This window comes from Rhipicephalus sanguineus, chromosome 1, assembly GCF_013339695.2.
Source record: "Rhipicephalus sanguineus isolate Rsan-2018 chromosome 1, BIME_Rsan_1.4, whole genome shotgun sequence".
In the NCBI taxonomy this organism is placed as follows: Eukaryota; Metazoa; Arthropoda; class Arachnida; order Ixodida; family Ixodidae; genus Rhipicephalus; species Rhipicephalus sanguineus.
In genome coordinates, this window is record NC_051176.1 from 226,639,926 (window position 1) to 226,657,375 (window position 17,450).

Here is a 17,450-nt window from a genome sequence, read left to right on the forward strand (position 1 = left end):
CGGAAGTGACTAGAAGATCGCTATCTTTGACGCGCTTTCAGCCACCTTTCCAATGTCAGGATGCGTTCCTAATTGATTACATGCGTGAAACGGTCTTTTGTGGTAGCAGGCTCCCCCAGCGCCGGAGCCGACTTCGCCTGTTGCGGCTTTCTGAAATGGGTGCTGGTAGCGTCGGTGGTGGTGAAGGCTTCATTGAAGCCGACAGGGTGAGACGGCTGAAGATCCCGAGGATGGGGACCGACTTCGGATTCTGAACAGTCAGAACAATTTAAGTGAGGGCGGAAGTGTTTCGGTATCTATATGACCCGAGAAGACATATCGCCACGCTGCAGGGCAATCCGGCTATGAAGGCGGTATTTATTCACTATAACACGAATTTGTGCTCGCCTTCAGCGGTAGACAGACTTTTTCTTTCGTGAGTCTTGTGCTGAGGCTGAACCGACGCTGTTAAAAGACAGCCCATTTGAGAAGCCTACACAGCAACCTGCTCAGCAAAGCAGATCTTCAAAATAAATATGTGCTTTTTCTCAATTCACTGGTGTTCATTAGTGGTTCGAGTGATTTGCTTAAAGTGTGTTATTTCTAGCATAGCTTAGTTTGATCGCCAAGTATGTCGATTTCGGTGTCCAATCCTTCTTACTGTTGGTGCGAAATATTGTATTTTTATTGCAATTGATCCTTGTAATTATGTCAATATTACTAATTATGTATTTTGTCCCCCCCCTCCCCTGCAATGTCTTAATAGCGCTGAGGGTACTGTATAAATAAATGAACTGAACGTTTCGATGCGCTGTAACTTTAATTACAACATTAGGCTGCACTAATAAGTGCCTTTGCGTAGTATGAGCATCCTTGAAATAAAAAAAGTATTCCAGTATCTGTATCGCTGTAACTGTATTCCGGAATACTTTTTTCATCATATTGCTAAAGTATCTCCGAAATATCCCGTTACGTTAAAGGCAAATATATCTCAGTATCTGTATTTTAGGCTTCCAGTTCATGTATTTCGATATCTGTATTCCGGAATACTTTTCTGAGTATCTCTGCCCAGCCCTGCAAGGAACACATGTGGATGACGGGAGCAATCTTGGGCATGCCAGTGCTTGTTGCAGTCCTATACTTCAGTGTTGAACCAGGACAAAATGCTGAAAACAGATGCATCGCCCAATGTATCGCGGAAGACATTCAGCGCTGGGGTTCCAACAGAGAGGTCCTATTTATGGGAGACTTCAACGGACATGTCCAAAGCATCGATGGCTTCCAGGACCATAACGGTGCACTTATGCTACAGCTAGCAGAAACGTTCTCCCTTGAAGTCGCCAACCTTCGCCCCGACTGCATAGGTGAGACTACATGGAGCGCCAGAAATAGTCGGTCTTGTATCGACTATATCCTCACATCGCCTAATCTAGCGGCACACCTGACAAGAGTACATTTGGATGAGAGTGGGCGCTATAGTTTGGGTAGCGACCACAATCGCGTCGCCCTGACATTCTCTACCTCCGTTCGTCGGAATCGTCGGACACAATGCCGCAAGCCAGCTCGACGTTACCTACCGGCAACATCCTTTGAACGAGCAGCGGAGGACTTCGAAGAGAATGGCATACATGCGCACCAAACCACTTACGAGGAGTTCGTGGGAGAGCTACTACGCACTATGTGTCGCTATGAGAAGCGAGTCCAATCCCGAGGTGGCGCCAGACCAAAGGCCTGGTGGGACCAGCAGGTGAAGACGGCACTTGAAGCGAGACGTAAGGCCAATAGAGCTCACCGATACGCAGTAAAGCGCCTCTCGACTGAGGAATGCCAACAGGCGTGGCAGGAGTTCTTGCGCACCAAGAGAGACATGCAACAGATGGTCCAGAAGAAAATCGCGGAAAGCAATCAAAAACAACTGCGTGCAATTACAGAAGCTGGCAACAACGGACCGCGCAAATTCTGGACATATATCTCGTCGCTCAACCGCGAAGCCCCCATTCCTACTCTCCGAGACGCAACAGGTCACGCTGTCGCAGACCTGGAAGAACACCTGACGATCCACATGCAGCGAATGTATGACAACCCGTCGCCAGAACGACAGGGAGTGACATACCAGCCTCGTGAAAAAAGATGTGAGATGGACAACGCCACCACGGCGGAGTGCGAGTGGAAGGTGTCCCGTGTGGCAATCGACCGAGCCATGTCCAACATTGGAGCCCACAGCGCCAAAGGACTGGATGAAATTCCACCTGGGCTAGTGAAACGGCTTGGACAGAATGCAAGAGAGACCTTGGCGTCCATCTTCACCGGCATTATTCATGGTGACCCCATCCCAGAGGACTGGCGCCGCGGCAAGGTGTGCCTGGTGCCCAAGAGGGAGGCAACAGTGACCAACTACACGATTATAGACCACTCACCGTCACCAGTGTGCTGTACAGACTGTTCACACAGGTCATAAAGAGATGGATGAGTGGGTGGGCGGAGACGCAGGGACCACTTACTGAGCTGCAAAATGGCTTCCGTCGGAATCGGCGAGGAGAGGACAATCTCTTTGTGCTCATACAGAGCATCGAGATTGCACGCAGGGAATCGCGCGGGCTAATCGCCTGCTTTCTGGACGTAGCCAAGGCGTACGATAGCGTGCCACACGGACACCTTCTTTCTCGGATGGAAGACCTCAATATGCCGCCTGTGTGGATCGAACTACTGCGCCGACTCTACACTGGCAACACAGTTGAAACCACCTTTGCTGAAACACGCACGCGCCCACAGCGGGGACTGAAACAAGGCTGCCCTCTTTCCCCATTGCTGTATATGTTATATACAGCGGGTATGGAACATGCCCTCCTGGATTCAGGTATGGGGTTAAAGATCAACTGGTCCGACGACGGCACCTCAACGACTTGGACACTCCCCGGCCTCGTTTTCGCGGATGACCTCGTGCTACCGGCCGAAAATAAGGCGCAACTGCAGCATCTGGTCGAGACATCAACCACCTGGAAACCAGGGGCGGCGCCAGGATTTTTTTGCTGGGGGGGGGGGGCACCCACGACAAGTGAGTTCCTTCAGGGGGGTAGGGAGGCTGAGAACATGTGCATTGTGTTTTGACTATGCTTGCTCTTGAGGGGGCAAGGGGGGGGGCAGGCAGAAGTTTTGGTGGGGCTCCAGCCCCCCCATACCCCCACTGGCACCGCCCCTGCTGGAAACTAGGCCTGGCATTCAATCCGAAGAAGTCAGCGGTGCTACGGTTCTCTGGTGATTGTGGCGAGGCTGCTCTGGTACTACCGATTGGCGAGGAGCTTCCCAGACTGGAGGAATACCGCTATCTAGGCGTGCTACTGTCCACCTCAGACAAGCTCATAGCGGGGCATGAAACCCACTTGAGACAAGTGGCACAGCGAGCCAACCGCATACTGCGTCGACAATGCCTGTGGGGCTGCAGCCGATACCACATGGTGCGCGACCTGTGGAAAGCCGTGCATGTGCCTAGACTTACCTACGCTAACTCGGCCATATGTCTGTCAGCCCCAACACGGGATTGGCTGGAACGTGGGCAACGAGAGGTGGGCCGCATAGCCTTGGGATGCCATGGCCGTGTCGCCGTGGAGGCTATCCAGGGGGATGTCGGATGGTCTTCGTTCGAGGCTCGAGAGGCCCGCAGCAAAATCTCGTTCGAATGTCGGCTAGGGACCATGAATGACAACAGGTGGGCACGCAGGCTCCTTCGTTACATTTACATCAAGGGCATCCGCACTCAATGGAGGTCCAGAGTGATGTTCTTGAGGCGGAAATACGGCCTCCTCGACTATGTCGAAACTTGACCTGAGCGAGAGACTGCTAAAGGCATTCGTGACCGGGTTCGCGAGGCAGAGGGAGAAATGTGGCGTTCAGCCATGCTCCCCAAGACTACCCTCAACCTCTACCGGGAAAGCAAGAAAGATATTGCAACGGAGCCAGCGCTGTACGACAACAGCTGTGGTGGTGCCCTCCTCTTCGAGGCTCGGGCGGGCGCGCTGCGCACTCTCGACTATCGAAGCCGTTTTGATTGCGCCCCGGAGACGAGCGCGGCGGTGTGCAGGTCCTGCGGTGGCGAGCGGGAGACTATCGAGCACTTGCTCCTACGCTGTTCGAAGTTGACTCCCCCTACGGCAGAGGGCACCACCCTGCCGCAAGCCCTTCTAGGGGACATGAACGCTCACATTCATGACCTTGACGGTTATACAGACACCAATGGCAAGTTATTGCTAGATCTCTGCGAGCAACATAGTCTTGAGATAGTTAACGTGGGGCCTAAGTGTGAGGGGCAGATCACGTGGGAAGTTGGAAACAGGCAATAGAGCATTGATTATTGTCTCATGACAGAAGGAATATATGACAAACTGAGAGAGATGAGAATGGAAGAGGAAGGCATTAACAGCTTGGGTAGTGATCATAAACGCATAATATTACAAATGGGATATAAAACTGAAAATAAGAACATAGAATCAAAGTTTGGCAGCTTGTATCTAAATGACAAACAAATAACAAATATACCCGCAAGAGTCGAGGAAAAAGTAGACGAACTACCAGGCAAAGACTGGAAGTATAGTGAGCTGCTACATGTAATCACGAAAGAAATGGAAAAAGAGAAGAAAACTATTCGTTGGAAAGGAAAGAGAAAGCCAAAAAATTGGTGGAACAAAGAAATCCGGGAGGCGATCGAGAAGCGACGTGAGGCATCACGGAAGCACAGACAGGCAAAAAAGGAGAAGCGGCCACAGGACGAAGTCAACCAAATATGGGAAGTATATTTAGAGCAAAAATCCATAGTGCAGAAATTAGTCGAGGCAAAAATTAAAGGTGAAAGTAAACGCTGGATGACAGAGATTCGCGAAAAGAAGGCCGCGCCTAGGATATTTTGGAGCCACCTAAAAGCGCTGGGTAGGAAGTCTGTCACAATGCAACAACATTTGGTAGATGAAGGAGGAAATCAATTGGAAGGGTATAAAGCGCTAGGTTACATCCGAAAGATAACAGCCGATTCGTTTAAAAAGGTCGCCCAGGGGATTCCCCCGGTGAGTAAAAGTACGCAAATGAGTGCAACCGACGAAGATGTGGTACTAGAGAATTTCAATTGGAAGAAGGCCGAAGTAAATATTCCTAAGCGCACTACTCCGGGCTTAGATGGTGTTCCCGTCAGCCTCATTAACGAACTCGGACATAAAACTAAAGAATCACTGCTGAAAGCCGTAGAAAAGTGCTTACAGGAGAGGGTAATACCAGACAGTTGGCGAAAAAGTAGAATGAACTTAATCTATAAAGGCAGGGGAGAAAAGGATAACATTCGCTCGTATAGACCGCTAACCATTACATCGGTGCTATACAGGATGGCGATGCAGGCAGTAAAATTAAAAATAGAAGCGTGGGTAGAACAAAATGATATTTTGGGAGAACTTCAGAATGGATTTCGAATCGACAGGCGGTTAGACGATAATCTGTTTGTTCTTACCCAGTGTATAGAAATATCGAAAATAGAAAACAGGCCTTTATACGTAGCTTATCTAGATATCACTGGGGCGTATGACAACGTTAATCAGGAAATTTTGTGGGATATATTGAAAGTGGGCATAGGGAACGACTGTATACAGCTTTTGAGGGAAATACACCGAGAAAATACAGTTTGTATAGAATGGGAAGGAATAAGCAGCAAGGACAGCGTTGAAATTAGCAAGGGGCTGAGACAGGGATCTCCTTTGTCCCCGCTGTTATTCATGCTGTACTTGGTGAGATGGAAAAAGCGCTAGAAGGTAGCAACATTGTATTTAATTTGTCACACAAACAGGTCGGCACGATGGTTGAGCAGAAGCTTCTAGGTCTATTTTATGCTGATGATATTGTCTTATTTGCGGACAGTCAAGATGATATACAGCGACTGGCAGATATATGCGGAAGGGAATTGTGAGGCTCTAGGACTAGGATTTAGTGCAACAAAATGTGGATTGATGGTATTCAATGATCACGAAGACCATGCGTTCATAATACATGGGCCAAAAAATACCGAGGGTAAGCGAGTACAAGTACCTCGGAGTATGGGTAAATGAGGGGGACAGATATATGGAGGTACAAGAGAAAGCATCGGTAGCAAAGGGAAAGAGGAATGCTGCAATTATGAAGCACAGAGCTTTATGGCGATACAATAGGCACGAGGTGCTTCGAGGGCTGTGGAAGGGTGTGATGGTCCCGGGGCTTACATTTGGGAACTCAGTGGTGTGCATGAAGTCAGAGGTACAATCAGGAATGGATGTAAATCAAAGGACGGTGGGCCACCTCGCGTTTGGCGCTCACGGGAAGACTACAAATGAGGCTGTAAAGGGTGATATGGGATGGACAGGCTTTGAAGTGAGGGAAGCTCAGAGCAAAATGAGATTCGAAGAGAGGCTGAGGAAAATGAAAAAGAGTAGATGGGCAAAGAAGGTTTTCAGGTATTTGCATAGAAAAAGCGTTGACACGCAGTGGAGAAAAAGAACTAGGAGGCTCACCAGTAAATATACGGCTAGCAGTGCGGGCGATATGGCAATAAGGAGCATTAAGCGGAAGGTCAGAGAGGCGGAGAGGACTTGTTGGATGGCAGCGATGGAAAAGAAGCCGGCTCTGAGTAACTACCGAAAGGGAAAAAACGAAATAAGGAGGGAAAGGTTTTATGATAATTCAAGGGGAAGCGCTTTGCTGTTTGAAGCAAGGTCGGGCTGCCTTAGAACGCGTAGTTATAAAGCGAGATTCAGTAACGAAGAACAATGTACATGCTGCGGGGGAACTAAGGAAATGATGGAACATGTACTGATTGAATGTGGCGATATTCACCCAGGTATACGTGTGGGCACGAGTCTACATGAAGCCTTGGGTTTTAGGGACAACAATGGAAAGCTGAACACGTCCGCGATAGAAATAAGTAAGAGACGGTTAGAGTATTGGTGGCAGAAAAGCAGAGATAAAGTACGAAAATAAATAATGGGGAAAAGTAAGGTCATTCTGCCTTAAGAGGCAGAGAGATGGACCGTGAATTTATATTTTTTTGGTATAATAACATAGATTTAATCAGTGTAGATAAGGTATTAAGCCAACTTGAAACAATGAAGTTTTTTTTTTTTCTTTTTTTTTCTTCGAGCCTGGTGGCCGACATGTCACTGCCCCGTTATACATGCCTTGCACGTGACGTCAGAGACAGGTTCTTTGCGCTTGGTCCCCCAACATGGCGGCCACCGTGACTTTTCTATCTCATTAGAGTGTGTCAGTGCAGAGGAGGACACCCAGGTGTTCGGTCCACGCGCTCTTTTGTGCTCTCCCCGCTTTCTTTTGTTCGCCAGCCGCGCCAATGGGGAACACAAAGGAACGCGGGGGTTTTGGTGTGAAAGATACTTGGGTGCACCGGCACTAATCTGATGGTGAGCCGTCACCGTTTCTTGCTCGACGCGTTCGAACAAATGCTCACGGAGCGTCTCAACCCGCTGGTCCCCCAAGATGGCGGCCATGGTGACGTCAATGCAAGCTATGTATAAAGGGGACGCTCATAGCATCCATCCATCCGTCCATCCATCCATCCATACCTCGGATTTCTCGATGCGGAGGGAAACCGCTGGGGCAAAAGTGTGCACACTGCACCACGAAAGCTCGCCTCGAATAGTGGGAGAGAGTCGTTTGGGCAGCCGTGGCGAACTGACGTGCGCACGACATGTCCCACCGCTTGGCCGCCCCGAACGAGAGCTCCTGACTCTCGCGAACAGCCACCCGGCCGTTCAGCTTATCGCAGAACCCACCACGCTAATCTGCGATGGGTGAATCCGCACCCGACTACTCAGGCTTGTCGGATTACCAGCGCGCAAAGGCCCGACTAAATTGGGAGCGCGAGAGCGCGCTGAAAGCGCGCCAACTACGGCTGCAAGCGCAACAACAACAGCAGCAGCTAGCAGAACAACAACGGCAGCAGCAGCTGCTAGATGCACCTCCAGCCTCCCCTGACCTTCCCGAGCCGGCCGCTACAACCACGGCCAGCACGGTCGACTCCTCGACTGCGGAAGCTGGGGAGATGGACACTACAGCGGCCTCGCGAAAGCGGGGACGCGACGACGACCCTTTGGAATGCCCGCGCAAGCTGCCAACCAAAGACGCAACTGCAGGAGAAACACCCGACGGTTCCCCCTCGACGCGGGACGACTCGGCGTGCGTTGCTGCACCCCCCACTGCTCCCCTCCCGTCTGAGACCACCGGCGATAGTGTGGCTGCTACCCCTGCGGCCCCCATCAGGATCGTCGGCGGGAAAAGGCGCCGAGGACAGCGCAAAACACGCTCCAAGCGCCGGCGGAAGCAGCGCGTGTTCGAGCCATCAACAACAGTGGCCCCGGCAGCTCCGAGGCCCGCAAACACCACGGTCACCGCGCCGCACCCACCGCCTGCCGAGGACGACTTCGTGACGGTCGTCTCCAAGGCAGCACAACGGAGGGCGAAGGCGCTGGCGGCCGCTGCCATTGCGACTGATCCGGCAGTCGCGGGGACTGTTTTGTACCGTCCCTCAGCCCCTGGCGGTACCTTCAAGGGATCGCCACGCCTGACTCTCGCGGCGGCGTTTGCTATGCGGCCTGATGTCGTGGCGGTGCGCATCAACCACCGCCGCAACATCGTGGCTGCAGACGCATCGACGCAGCCGTGTTTGTCAGAGCTCCTGACCATCAAGGAGCTCAACGGCATTCCCGTCACCGCCAGGGTGCCTGCGGATCGGCGCACGAGCGTCGGCTTCGTGCACGGCGTTGACGGGGAGCCCTCGGACAAGCAGCTGCTCGAGGGCATCACATCGACGGTCCCGGTGGTTGCGGCGACCAGGCAGGGCAGCACGGTACGGCTGCAGTTTGCCGGCAGCCAACCACCCGAGCGCGTCTCCCTCTGCGGGCTCTGGCTTCGAGTACGGCATGCCAGACCGCGTCCCATCCAGTGCCGACAATGCGGCCGCCTCGGGCACGTCACCGAGGCATGCGAGCGTGTCGGCAACTGTCTCACATGCGGCCAACATCATCAGGCCACCGCCGTCTGCCGTCCTCGCTGCGTCAACTGCAGAGGGAGACACGCAGCCGACAACCCCACCTGCCCTCGCTGGCAGGAGGAAAGGAGAGTGGCCACGCTGATGGCCGTCGCTCCTACGCCGCTCTCGAGACGGGCGGTCAAAGCCGCAGTACGCGAGGAGTCCCGTGAGGTGCGCTCCTATGCTGCTGCGGTGAAAACCAACCTTCCCGAGAGCGACACCACGGATCCCGGCCTGCAGCGCCCTATTCCTGCGCCGCGCCGATCCCTCCTGCTACCGGCGAGCTCCCCGATCTCGAGCCCGCCTGCCGCACCACCCGCTGAGCCCTCCGAGGACCCCCGGGATGCCCTCATCACTAGCCTTCTTGCCGCGCTTCGGGAGGTGGGAAACTACCTCCCCGAAGGCCACCCCATGCGTGCTGTCTGCCTCCAAGCAGCTGGCGTGCAGCCCGGTGCCCGCAAGAAGGATTAAGTGACGTGCAGCAGGGGCTACCTGCCCCCTTACTTCGAGACGCCCACCTGGAACTCTCGCAAACATTGCCTGCAGCATCGGACTGCTGCGGCTTCACTGCATCGCTTACGTGTCGTGCGGGTGTGTGCTACATCTAACTCTATCCCTTCTCTTTTCTCTTTTCTTTTTCTGTTTTTCCCTCATCCCCCCTCCCCTATAGGCACTGCGCCGTGCTCCCTATTGGGCTGCAGAAATTAGGTGCCTTTTTCCTTTCCTCTGAACCACTTAAGAAGAAGAAGAATAGTGGTGGAGGGACACAAGGCGATTTCTGACGTGTCTGTGTGTTTATTAACTCATGTTTTCTTTTTCTTCGTGGTTTTTTATATATGGCTAGGACACTTCATTGAGTCCACCCGTTGCAAAGGCTACTTGGCCACACTCTCTATCTATCTATCTATCTATCTATCTATCTATCTATCTATCTATCTATCTATCTATCTATCTATCTATCTATCTATCTATCTATCTATCTATCTATCTATCTATCTATCTATCTATAACTCCAGCGCTGGTTTCCCCATTCCGGTTTGCACACCGCGGGGTCGGACGTCGCATCGCATGGAAAATCGTACCGTCTGTCTCGGCCTTTAAAGGAGCACTGACATCAAATTTCAAAGTCGAGATGTGCCCTTCATTCGATTGCTCGGTATGCACAGGTATCCTTGGCCAAATTTGAATGGCGTCCCTCGCGTGGAAGTAATTTTATTTCGAGGGCAAACAGCGTACGAAAGCACAACGGAAGATTGATCACGCTGCGACATCGACACTAGTGCTACGTAATAGGTGTGATAGATTCCGACCATACCATCCTGAGTGACGATACGCTAGTAACAATGACGTCGACGATCTGAGTGTATTTATTGTGCCGCCGACGCCAGGCGACGCTCTCACCGGCTCTCACTCCCAGCCAGTGGCTCTTCTCGCTGTCCCGATCCGTGCCTGCGATTCATCGTGTCGTATCGACTGATTTGTCGTGTGATCCTCAGCGCGAGTGCGATCAATCGAAGCGACTACGTGCCAGCATGTCGGGGAACCGCTGCATAGTACGGACCTGCTCGTCGAGGCGCGGAAAAAGCGGAAAGTGCGTGGCGTTTAATTACACGTACGGTACACGCCAACACGACCACAACTTATCGAAGTAGAGCAGCCTATAGATAAATATCATCGCTAACAAGTAACACGTATGTAGCGTTATTAGTGAATGTTAGTTCGTCCGTGGACTTCCTTGCGCTAGCGTAATACCGGGTTACTGCAGCCGTAACCGTGAGAGGCCGGATAGGTGGGGCCATCTGGCGGCTCAAAAAAGAACCTGGCAAGCACAGAATCGTTATTGTAGAAACCTCCGCTGGTGTGCATTCGCTATGCCGATATTCCATAGACCCCTTTGCGTATACCGGAATGCTGTGCACGCTAAAATTCTCTCATATAGCTAATTGGGACACACCAGCGAGTATGGCCCAAGCGTGCGTCCCCGGGCACCTCCTCGTTGCTGCTTGGAACAGCGTCCATTTTTGAATCGCTGTTTTGCAAAGGGTCGAAGCGAAAATGGTTCGCGACTTCGCGTATCGCGGTGATTCTAAGTTCCAGAATGCCGTCTTCACCACTAGTCGATACTTTTGACGGCGACGACGGCGATGCTGGTGACAAGGCATGACTGAACGTGCGCGCCTAGCAGACGAAATGTTAGCTGAGCAGCTGATCCTCACGTCACTCCTTTCTGTGGACAAGTGGTAAACTGAGGCGCGGTCTGGAGTTGACCTCGAGGGAGCGCTGCCAGCGCTAAGAAATGGCGGGCTTGCCGGCCGTTTTGAATCGTGCTAGATAGCGGTGATCTAAATCAATAAAACGGATTGTTATTCGTCCCTCAGTTGCATTTTCGGTCGCGAATCGCTACTAGGGGGTCGATAACTACTCGTGGATGCAGAAATCTTGACATGAGTAAATTTGATGTCAGTGCTCATTTAAAGGGGTCATGAAACGAAAATAAAACTTCCCGGTTGCAATTTTCCCTGATTTAATACGGATTAGACATACCAATTCCGAAATATTTCGGCACAATATCCATTCTGTAATTAATGACACCCATTTGAAATCACAGTTCTTTGGAGATCGCTAGCGACCATGCGCGACCGTCGGCCGCTAAAAGCACTAAAATGTGACGTCAGTGAACGTCATGTTAAGAGAAGTTACAAAGAGAGCGTTCGCTTTATTTTGCTCTGAAGTAATATAATTATAGGATACTAAAAAAAGAAAAAGCAGCAGCGCTATTTTGGCGCTCTGAGTTCTAAGCTGTACAATCAGAGTGAGTGATCTGCTCGGTTCCGCTTTCAAGTACATCCGGGCTCTTTCACGTGTGTATCCATGCCTTCCCGTCGGTTTGCTGGGCTCGGTCGGTGCAGTCAGTGCAGCGTCGCAAGTTGTGTTCTACTGTGTGTTCTCGGCGGCTTAGTCCTCGCTATGCCAACTGTGTGCGTCGTCAGACAGTGCCGCACAACTTATTAAAGTGCAAACAACGTTCGCTTTCACAAGCTGCCCAGCGCCACAGCGCAGAGCAGTGTGGCTTCGAGCTATCAACCGCGATGGCCCCGATGGTCTGGGCTCAGAGAGTGGTTTCGTGTGTTCCGACCACTTTCTGCCAGAAGACTACCAAACCAACCTCAATGTCCTTCGGAGTCTCGGTTTGGACACAAAAAGCGCTCGCCTCAAGCGTGACGCCGTACCGACGCAGAACCTCTTGCTCGACGCACCACCGAAAAAGCTCAGGAGGTGTGAGGTCATGGTCGGGGCTTCCGCTAGCGCAGGTTTTTCCACGTGGTCCCGATACAGGTGCCTCCACGGCGCAGGTTTCTTCACCGTCGTCGCCGCTGCCGCTGTCTTGCTCTGACGATGGCCGGTTTCGCACCCGCACGGGTGCGTCGGCGTACGGCTCAAAGCCTAACAGCCGTCTCCGCTCTAGCAGACGACGCTGTAGTTCGGGAAGGTCAGCCATCGCCCGCTCTGTGTCCATGATGTTATGGTGTTGCCGGCACCACAATCTAAACAGTATGATGCTACGAACCACGGTCAACTAAAACTCAAAAACATCGCTGCGTCGCCATGTTTTGTCAACGACAGAGACTTTTCATTGGCTGTCTTAAAATGACGTCAGCTACACAGTTGACTGGAACGTGAGCGGGGAAACCGAAATTGCGCTTTTTTAGTAATTCAGCGAACCCAGACATCAAACGAGTCGATGTATAGTACTAAATGGACGGCCAGGATTCTGAATACACACGTAGTTGAAAATTTTTGAAGGACGTTTCACGACCCCTTTAAGGGGTATTCAGACGGGGGAGGAATGCTCGGGGGAGACGGGAGGATTAGCGAGTGGGCGTGACCCCCCCCCCCCTGCGCCTCCTCGGGGGAGACGGGGACCTTTTAGGACAAACGATCCCCAGGCGGTGGGAGATATAGCGAAATTTCGGGCTCTTGTTTGGCCAAATTGTTGCACTTGCTCCTGCAGAGAGCGACAGCGGGTGTACAGTCTGCAGCTGCATGGTCGTCTGCAGCTTGTCAAACGGGTGGTGCAAGCCACCAGAGTAGTCTAGTAACACTTGTATCCCCCTCCGTTCGCCTCGTCCGTGTGAGTGGGGGCAGTGCCTCCTCCTCTAGAGGAGGCACTGGTGGGGGGCATTTGTGGAGACTTCTCCTCGCGAGCTGACGTCACTGGGCTCCGTCTTTATCCCCCGAGCATTTCTCCCCCGTCTGAATACCCCTTTACCCCCGAATGCAGAGATGTTACTTGTCTCGTACTTGACTCGTACTTGACTCGTACTTGACTCAAGACAGCTTTGCCGCTCGCCATAAATTGTTCTCGAACTTGCGGACGACTTGCGGGCGACTTGGCTCGGTCGAAGTCAGGACCAGTTTCAAGTCTGCTGCGGTCGAGCTTGAAACAGTCTTCATGCGTTATTCCAACATGGTCGCCTCTCGAATGGACGTCGCGCGGAGGTTGTCCGCTTTTGAGTTTGCTTGCCACGCTATGGACGTAGCATTTTCTGAGGTACATTGCCTGCCAAAGATTCCGCGACCCGCCTTACGTGACCGAGGCAATCCGATGGAGTTGTACGACGAGGAACAATTCCACGCTCGCTACAGGTTCACCAAGAACGCCGTGCGGCAGCTTCTGGCTATGTTGCCGCTCCAAGAAAGCGGGGACAACCGAGGACAGCCTGTGCCTCCCATGTTGCAGCTACTGATGGCGCTCAGGTTTTACGGCGCTGGCACATTCGAGACAGTCACCGGGGATCTCGTGCGCATTCCGCAGTCGACAGTGTGCCGCGCAGTCGGAAAAGTGACCCTACTCATCGCAAAGCACTTGCAGTCGATGTTGGTGCGCTTCCCGCAGCCGGCGGGATTTCCTAAAGTTATGCGGGACTTTTATGAAGTGGCCGAATTCCCTGGCGTTACAGGATGTGTCGACTGCACACACGTGCGCATTAATAGCCCCGGTGGTGACGACGCGAAGTGTTCCGTAACCGCAAAGGCTATTTCTCCTTCAATGTGCAGGTAAGCAATACAATTTGACTCCCTGAACAGTGCAGTTCGCTCGTACTCTTTTGAGCAACTCGCGGGTCGTACACTTCTTTCCATGCAGTCATTAGCGTTCTTGTGTTGAGCCACGCTTGTCATGCGCTGGTGGAATAAATAAGGCGAAAGAATAATGCAGCAGTTACCCGAGGGGCGCGGCGCTTGCGCCTTCGTGGAGTGTTTTGCAGCACTCGAGGTCAGTCGTTTCGTTTTAGACCATGTGGTTGCTCTAGAATTTTGTTCCTTATAAGGTACACTGCTACAGCGTTCTAATAAACTTTTCTTGCTGCTTGCTCTGGAAGGCAGGTTTCGCGAAGGTTTTCGAAGGAACAATACTGTCTGTATTTTGCAATCAAAATACCCTCTTATCGACCGTGACTCAGTGCAGCAACATTAATTTCTACTGCACAGGTACTTTATCCCGAACCCGTGAAGTGAAAGGCGCCGTACAGTGACTTATTAATGGTTATTGGTATGTTGCTGTTTCGCTGCAGGCTGTGGCTGGACCACAACTCCAGTTCTTTGACGTTGTTGCCGGCTGGCCAGGATCTGTGCATGATAGCAGAATTTTCGATAACTCCCGCTTGCACGTACTCTACGAAGAAAACAGGGTGCCCGGAGTGCTGTTGGGTAACGCTGGATACGCATGCCAGCCATTTTTACTAACACCATTCTCAGAACCTGGCCCCACAGACTCACCCAAAGGAAGGTTAACATGTTGTCAGTGGTGTTGCGTGACAAACTTGGGGCACGTTTTTGAGGTGTGGCATTGAATCCAGTTGCTTGTGGAGCAATGTATATTTTTTTCATTTGCGCAGGTACCAGAAAGCTCAAATAAAGACTCGCAACGTCGTTGAAAGGGCTTTTGGAGTGTGGAAGAGGCGTTTTCCCTGCCTGGACATGGGGATGCAGCACAAGGCGAAAAACATTGTACTCATTATTACAGCTTGCGCAGCAAGGAACCGGAGCCTCCAGCTCAAAGGGTCCCACAACCTTCCTCCAACATTACAGCGGCAAACCGAACAGTGCACCTGCCACCTGTTGATCGCCTCAACGACAGCTGTTCAGGAATGCAAGCACGGGACCTGTTCACCCGAAAGAGCTTCACTTAGGTAAAAACTGCAGATATCTCCACATTCGGACAAACGTGTGAATAACTGCAAACTGCAGCCCGATGTGCTACAGACATCTTTTTTGTTAGAAGGTACTCGAAACTGCTCAATTTTTCTCTCAGCTTGGGAGGTCGTGCAGTAGAAAACCAGTTTTGCCTTACAAAGCTGCACTTGCTAGTGTATTCGCTTCAATAACATTTTTTCCAGAATTGGAACTAGCGAATGTGTCTGAGAAAATATTAGCAGCGGTCATGCTATGGGGGCTTTGCGTCTGGCACCGCTTCATTGTTACAAACTGTGCTGCTTGATCACTCTGTCTATCAAATGTCAAATATATTGCTTGACAGGCATGCCGAAACCTTTTTTTAGTATTGCTGCACAAAGCCATGTACTTTAGCACACTACATGCATGCAAATAGACTCACATGGTTTCATCTTCTAAAAAAATCAATCCTATATTTAAATTAGAGGGGGTGCACTACGCTGCAGCCTGCGGAGCAGTTCTTTTTTCAGCTCTTTTTCAATTTGTAGCACTTCAACCTGTAGCTTTTGTTTCTCGAGCTCGTTCTTTTGTTTTAATAGCTCGAGCTCTCGCATTTAATTTTCAAGTTTTCTCTTGTTTGCCCGTTCCAGGATCTCGTCGTCGTGGTCCTCCTGCAGTATGCGGACGCGAATTCGGTGCTCTTCTTGAAGTAGCTCCGCACGAACTTCATTTTCAGCGGCCAGCGTCTTCTCCAAGACGGCCATCCGAGTTGCCGCAGAAGTAGAGCCTGCAGAACCTGTGGCGACTTGGGGGCTGTTTGTGCAGCTTGGCGCAGCGGTGTTTTCTTCAGCCTCTGGCTGCGCTACGGAAGGCGGTCCAGTCTCCTCATTGGCACCTGTGCCTGTTGGTGGCTGGAAAGGATCTGCAAGGCTGCCAGCATCCTACTGCTCATATGCAATAAAGAAAAGATGACATAACATCACTAACGGAGTGTTGTATGACTCAAGTACCTGTACACCACTTCATGCAGAGAGGAGACATTTCTGGGAAATACACATCGTGAAACTCTTTTGATATTCTCAGTGCGTTTTAGATGCAAAACGCCTTACCTTGGCAATCAATGTCCGCTTCACTTCGGTCATCGATCATTGGCTGCAGTAGCCTTACGACAGGCAGACTTGCGACGGGTGGCAGGTATGCAGTGCCACCTGAATCGAAGGCGTTCTCCACCCTTGTCGCCATGTGGCCAGCAATTGACCCCACCAACTGGTAGATGGGGGCCATGGCGGAAGGTGCCGGTCTTCCTCCTAATGAGCAATAAAGCAGTTTCATCACAGAATGAAGCCAGTTTTTACAAACTTCTACGAAAAAATTGCACTGTTCCATTATACATGGCTTGCACGTGACGTCACTGACAGGTTCTCTGCGCTGGTTCACCAACATGGCGGCTACCGTGACCTTTTTATCTCATTAGTGTGTCATTTCAGCGGAGGACAGCCATTCGTTCCCTCCCGGCGCGTTCTTTTGTGCTCCCCCACGCTTTCTTCTGTTCGCCAGCTGCGCCAAGGGGGAACACAAAGGATTGGAGGGGGCACCGGAACTAATCTGATGTCACCGCTTCTTGCTCCGCGCGTTCGAGCAAGAGTTCACCCTGCGCCTCAACGAGTTGGTTCGCCAAGATGGCGGCCACTGTGACGTCGGTGCAAGCTATGTATTCCTGTTTTTTTTTTTAAGTTGAGCCTGACTCACCTCAAACAAAAAATAGCAATGTATTACGCAGAACAAACCTGACCGCGCTCGTATGTCTTGCTTCCATAGAACACTCAAGTACGTCAGTTGTCTACCGCTTTATCTAGCGCAATAGGCTGCTCGAAAACTGTGCACATTTTTTTTAAGATACTGCTTCGTAGAAAGTGTGATTCGAGCGTTTTTGTTTTCGCCATGCACTGCAAAACCTAACGGTCATGACTGTATTAACGCTCACAAATCACTCATCTCCCGAATACAAAACATGTGGAAGGTCACAAGAATAATAGCTCAAGTGAACCACTCATGCGAAAAAATATTGTTCTTACCAGTTTTGTGGCGCTCTCGCTTTTCTCTTGCAGCTTCCTCTTTCTCTTTCGGCTTGAGGTTATTCCAGCATTTCTTGAGCTGCAGGTGGTCGCGCCTGGTAATCCCGTGGTTGGCGTTGTAGCGCTTGGCTATTTCTTTCCACGTTTCATTTTTTTTTCGCCACCGACGCAAC

The 17,450-nt window shown here is 51.4% G+C and overlaps 1 protein-coding gene and 1 pseudogene across 1 annotated transcript; one reads left to right on the forward strand and one right to left on the reverse strand.

The window, feature by feature from the left end:
• The first annotated feature begins 13,496 nt into the window (after positions 1–13,496).
• Positions 13,497–15,970, forward strand: LOC119381703 (putative nuclease HARBI1; annotated as a pseudogene).
• Positions 15,739–16,444, reverse strand: LOC125757186 (uncharacterized). The gene is made up of 2 exons (XM_049412485.1): positions 16,312–16,444; positions 15,739–16,124 (listed from the first exon to the last, which is right to left on the reverse strand). Exons 1-2 carry the CDS (start codon positions 16,442–16,444, stop codon positions 15,817–15,819), a joined length of 441 nt encoding a protein of 146 aa, XP_049268442.1. The 3' UTR covers positions 15,739–15,816.
• Positions 16,445–17,450: the final 1,006 nt, after the last annotated feature.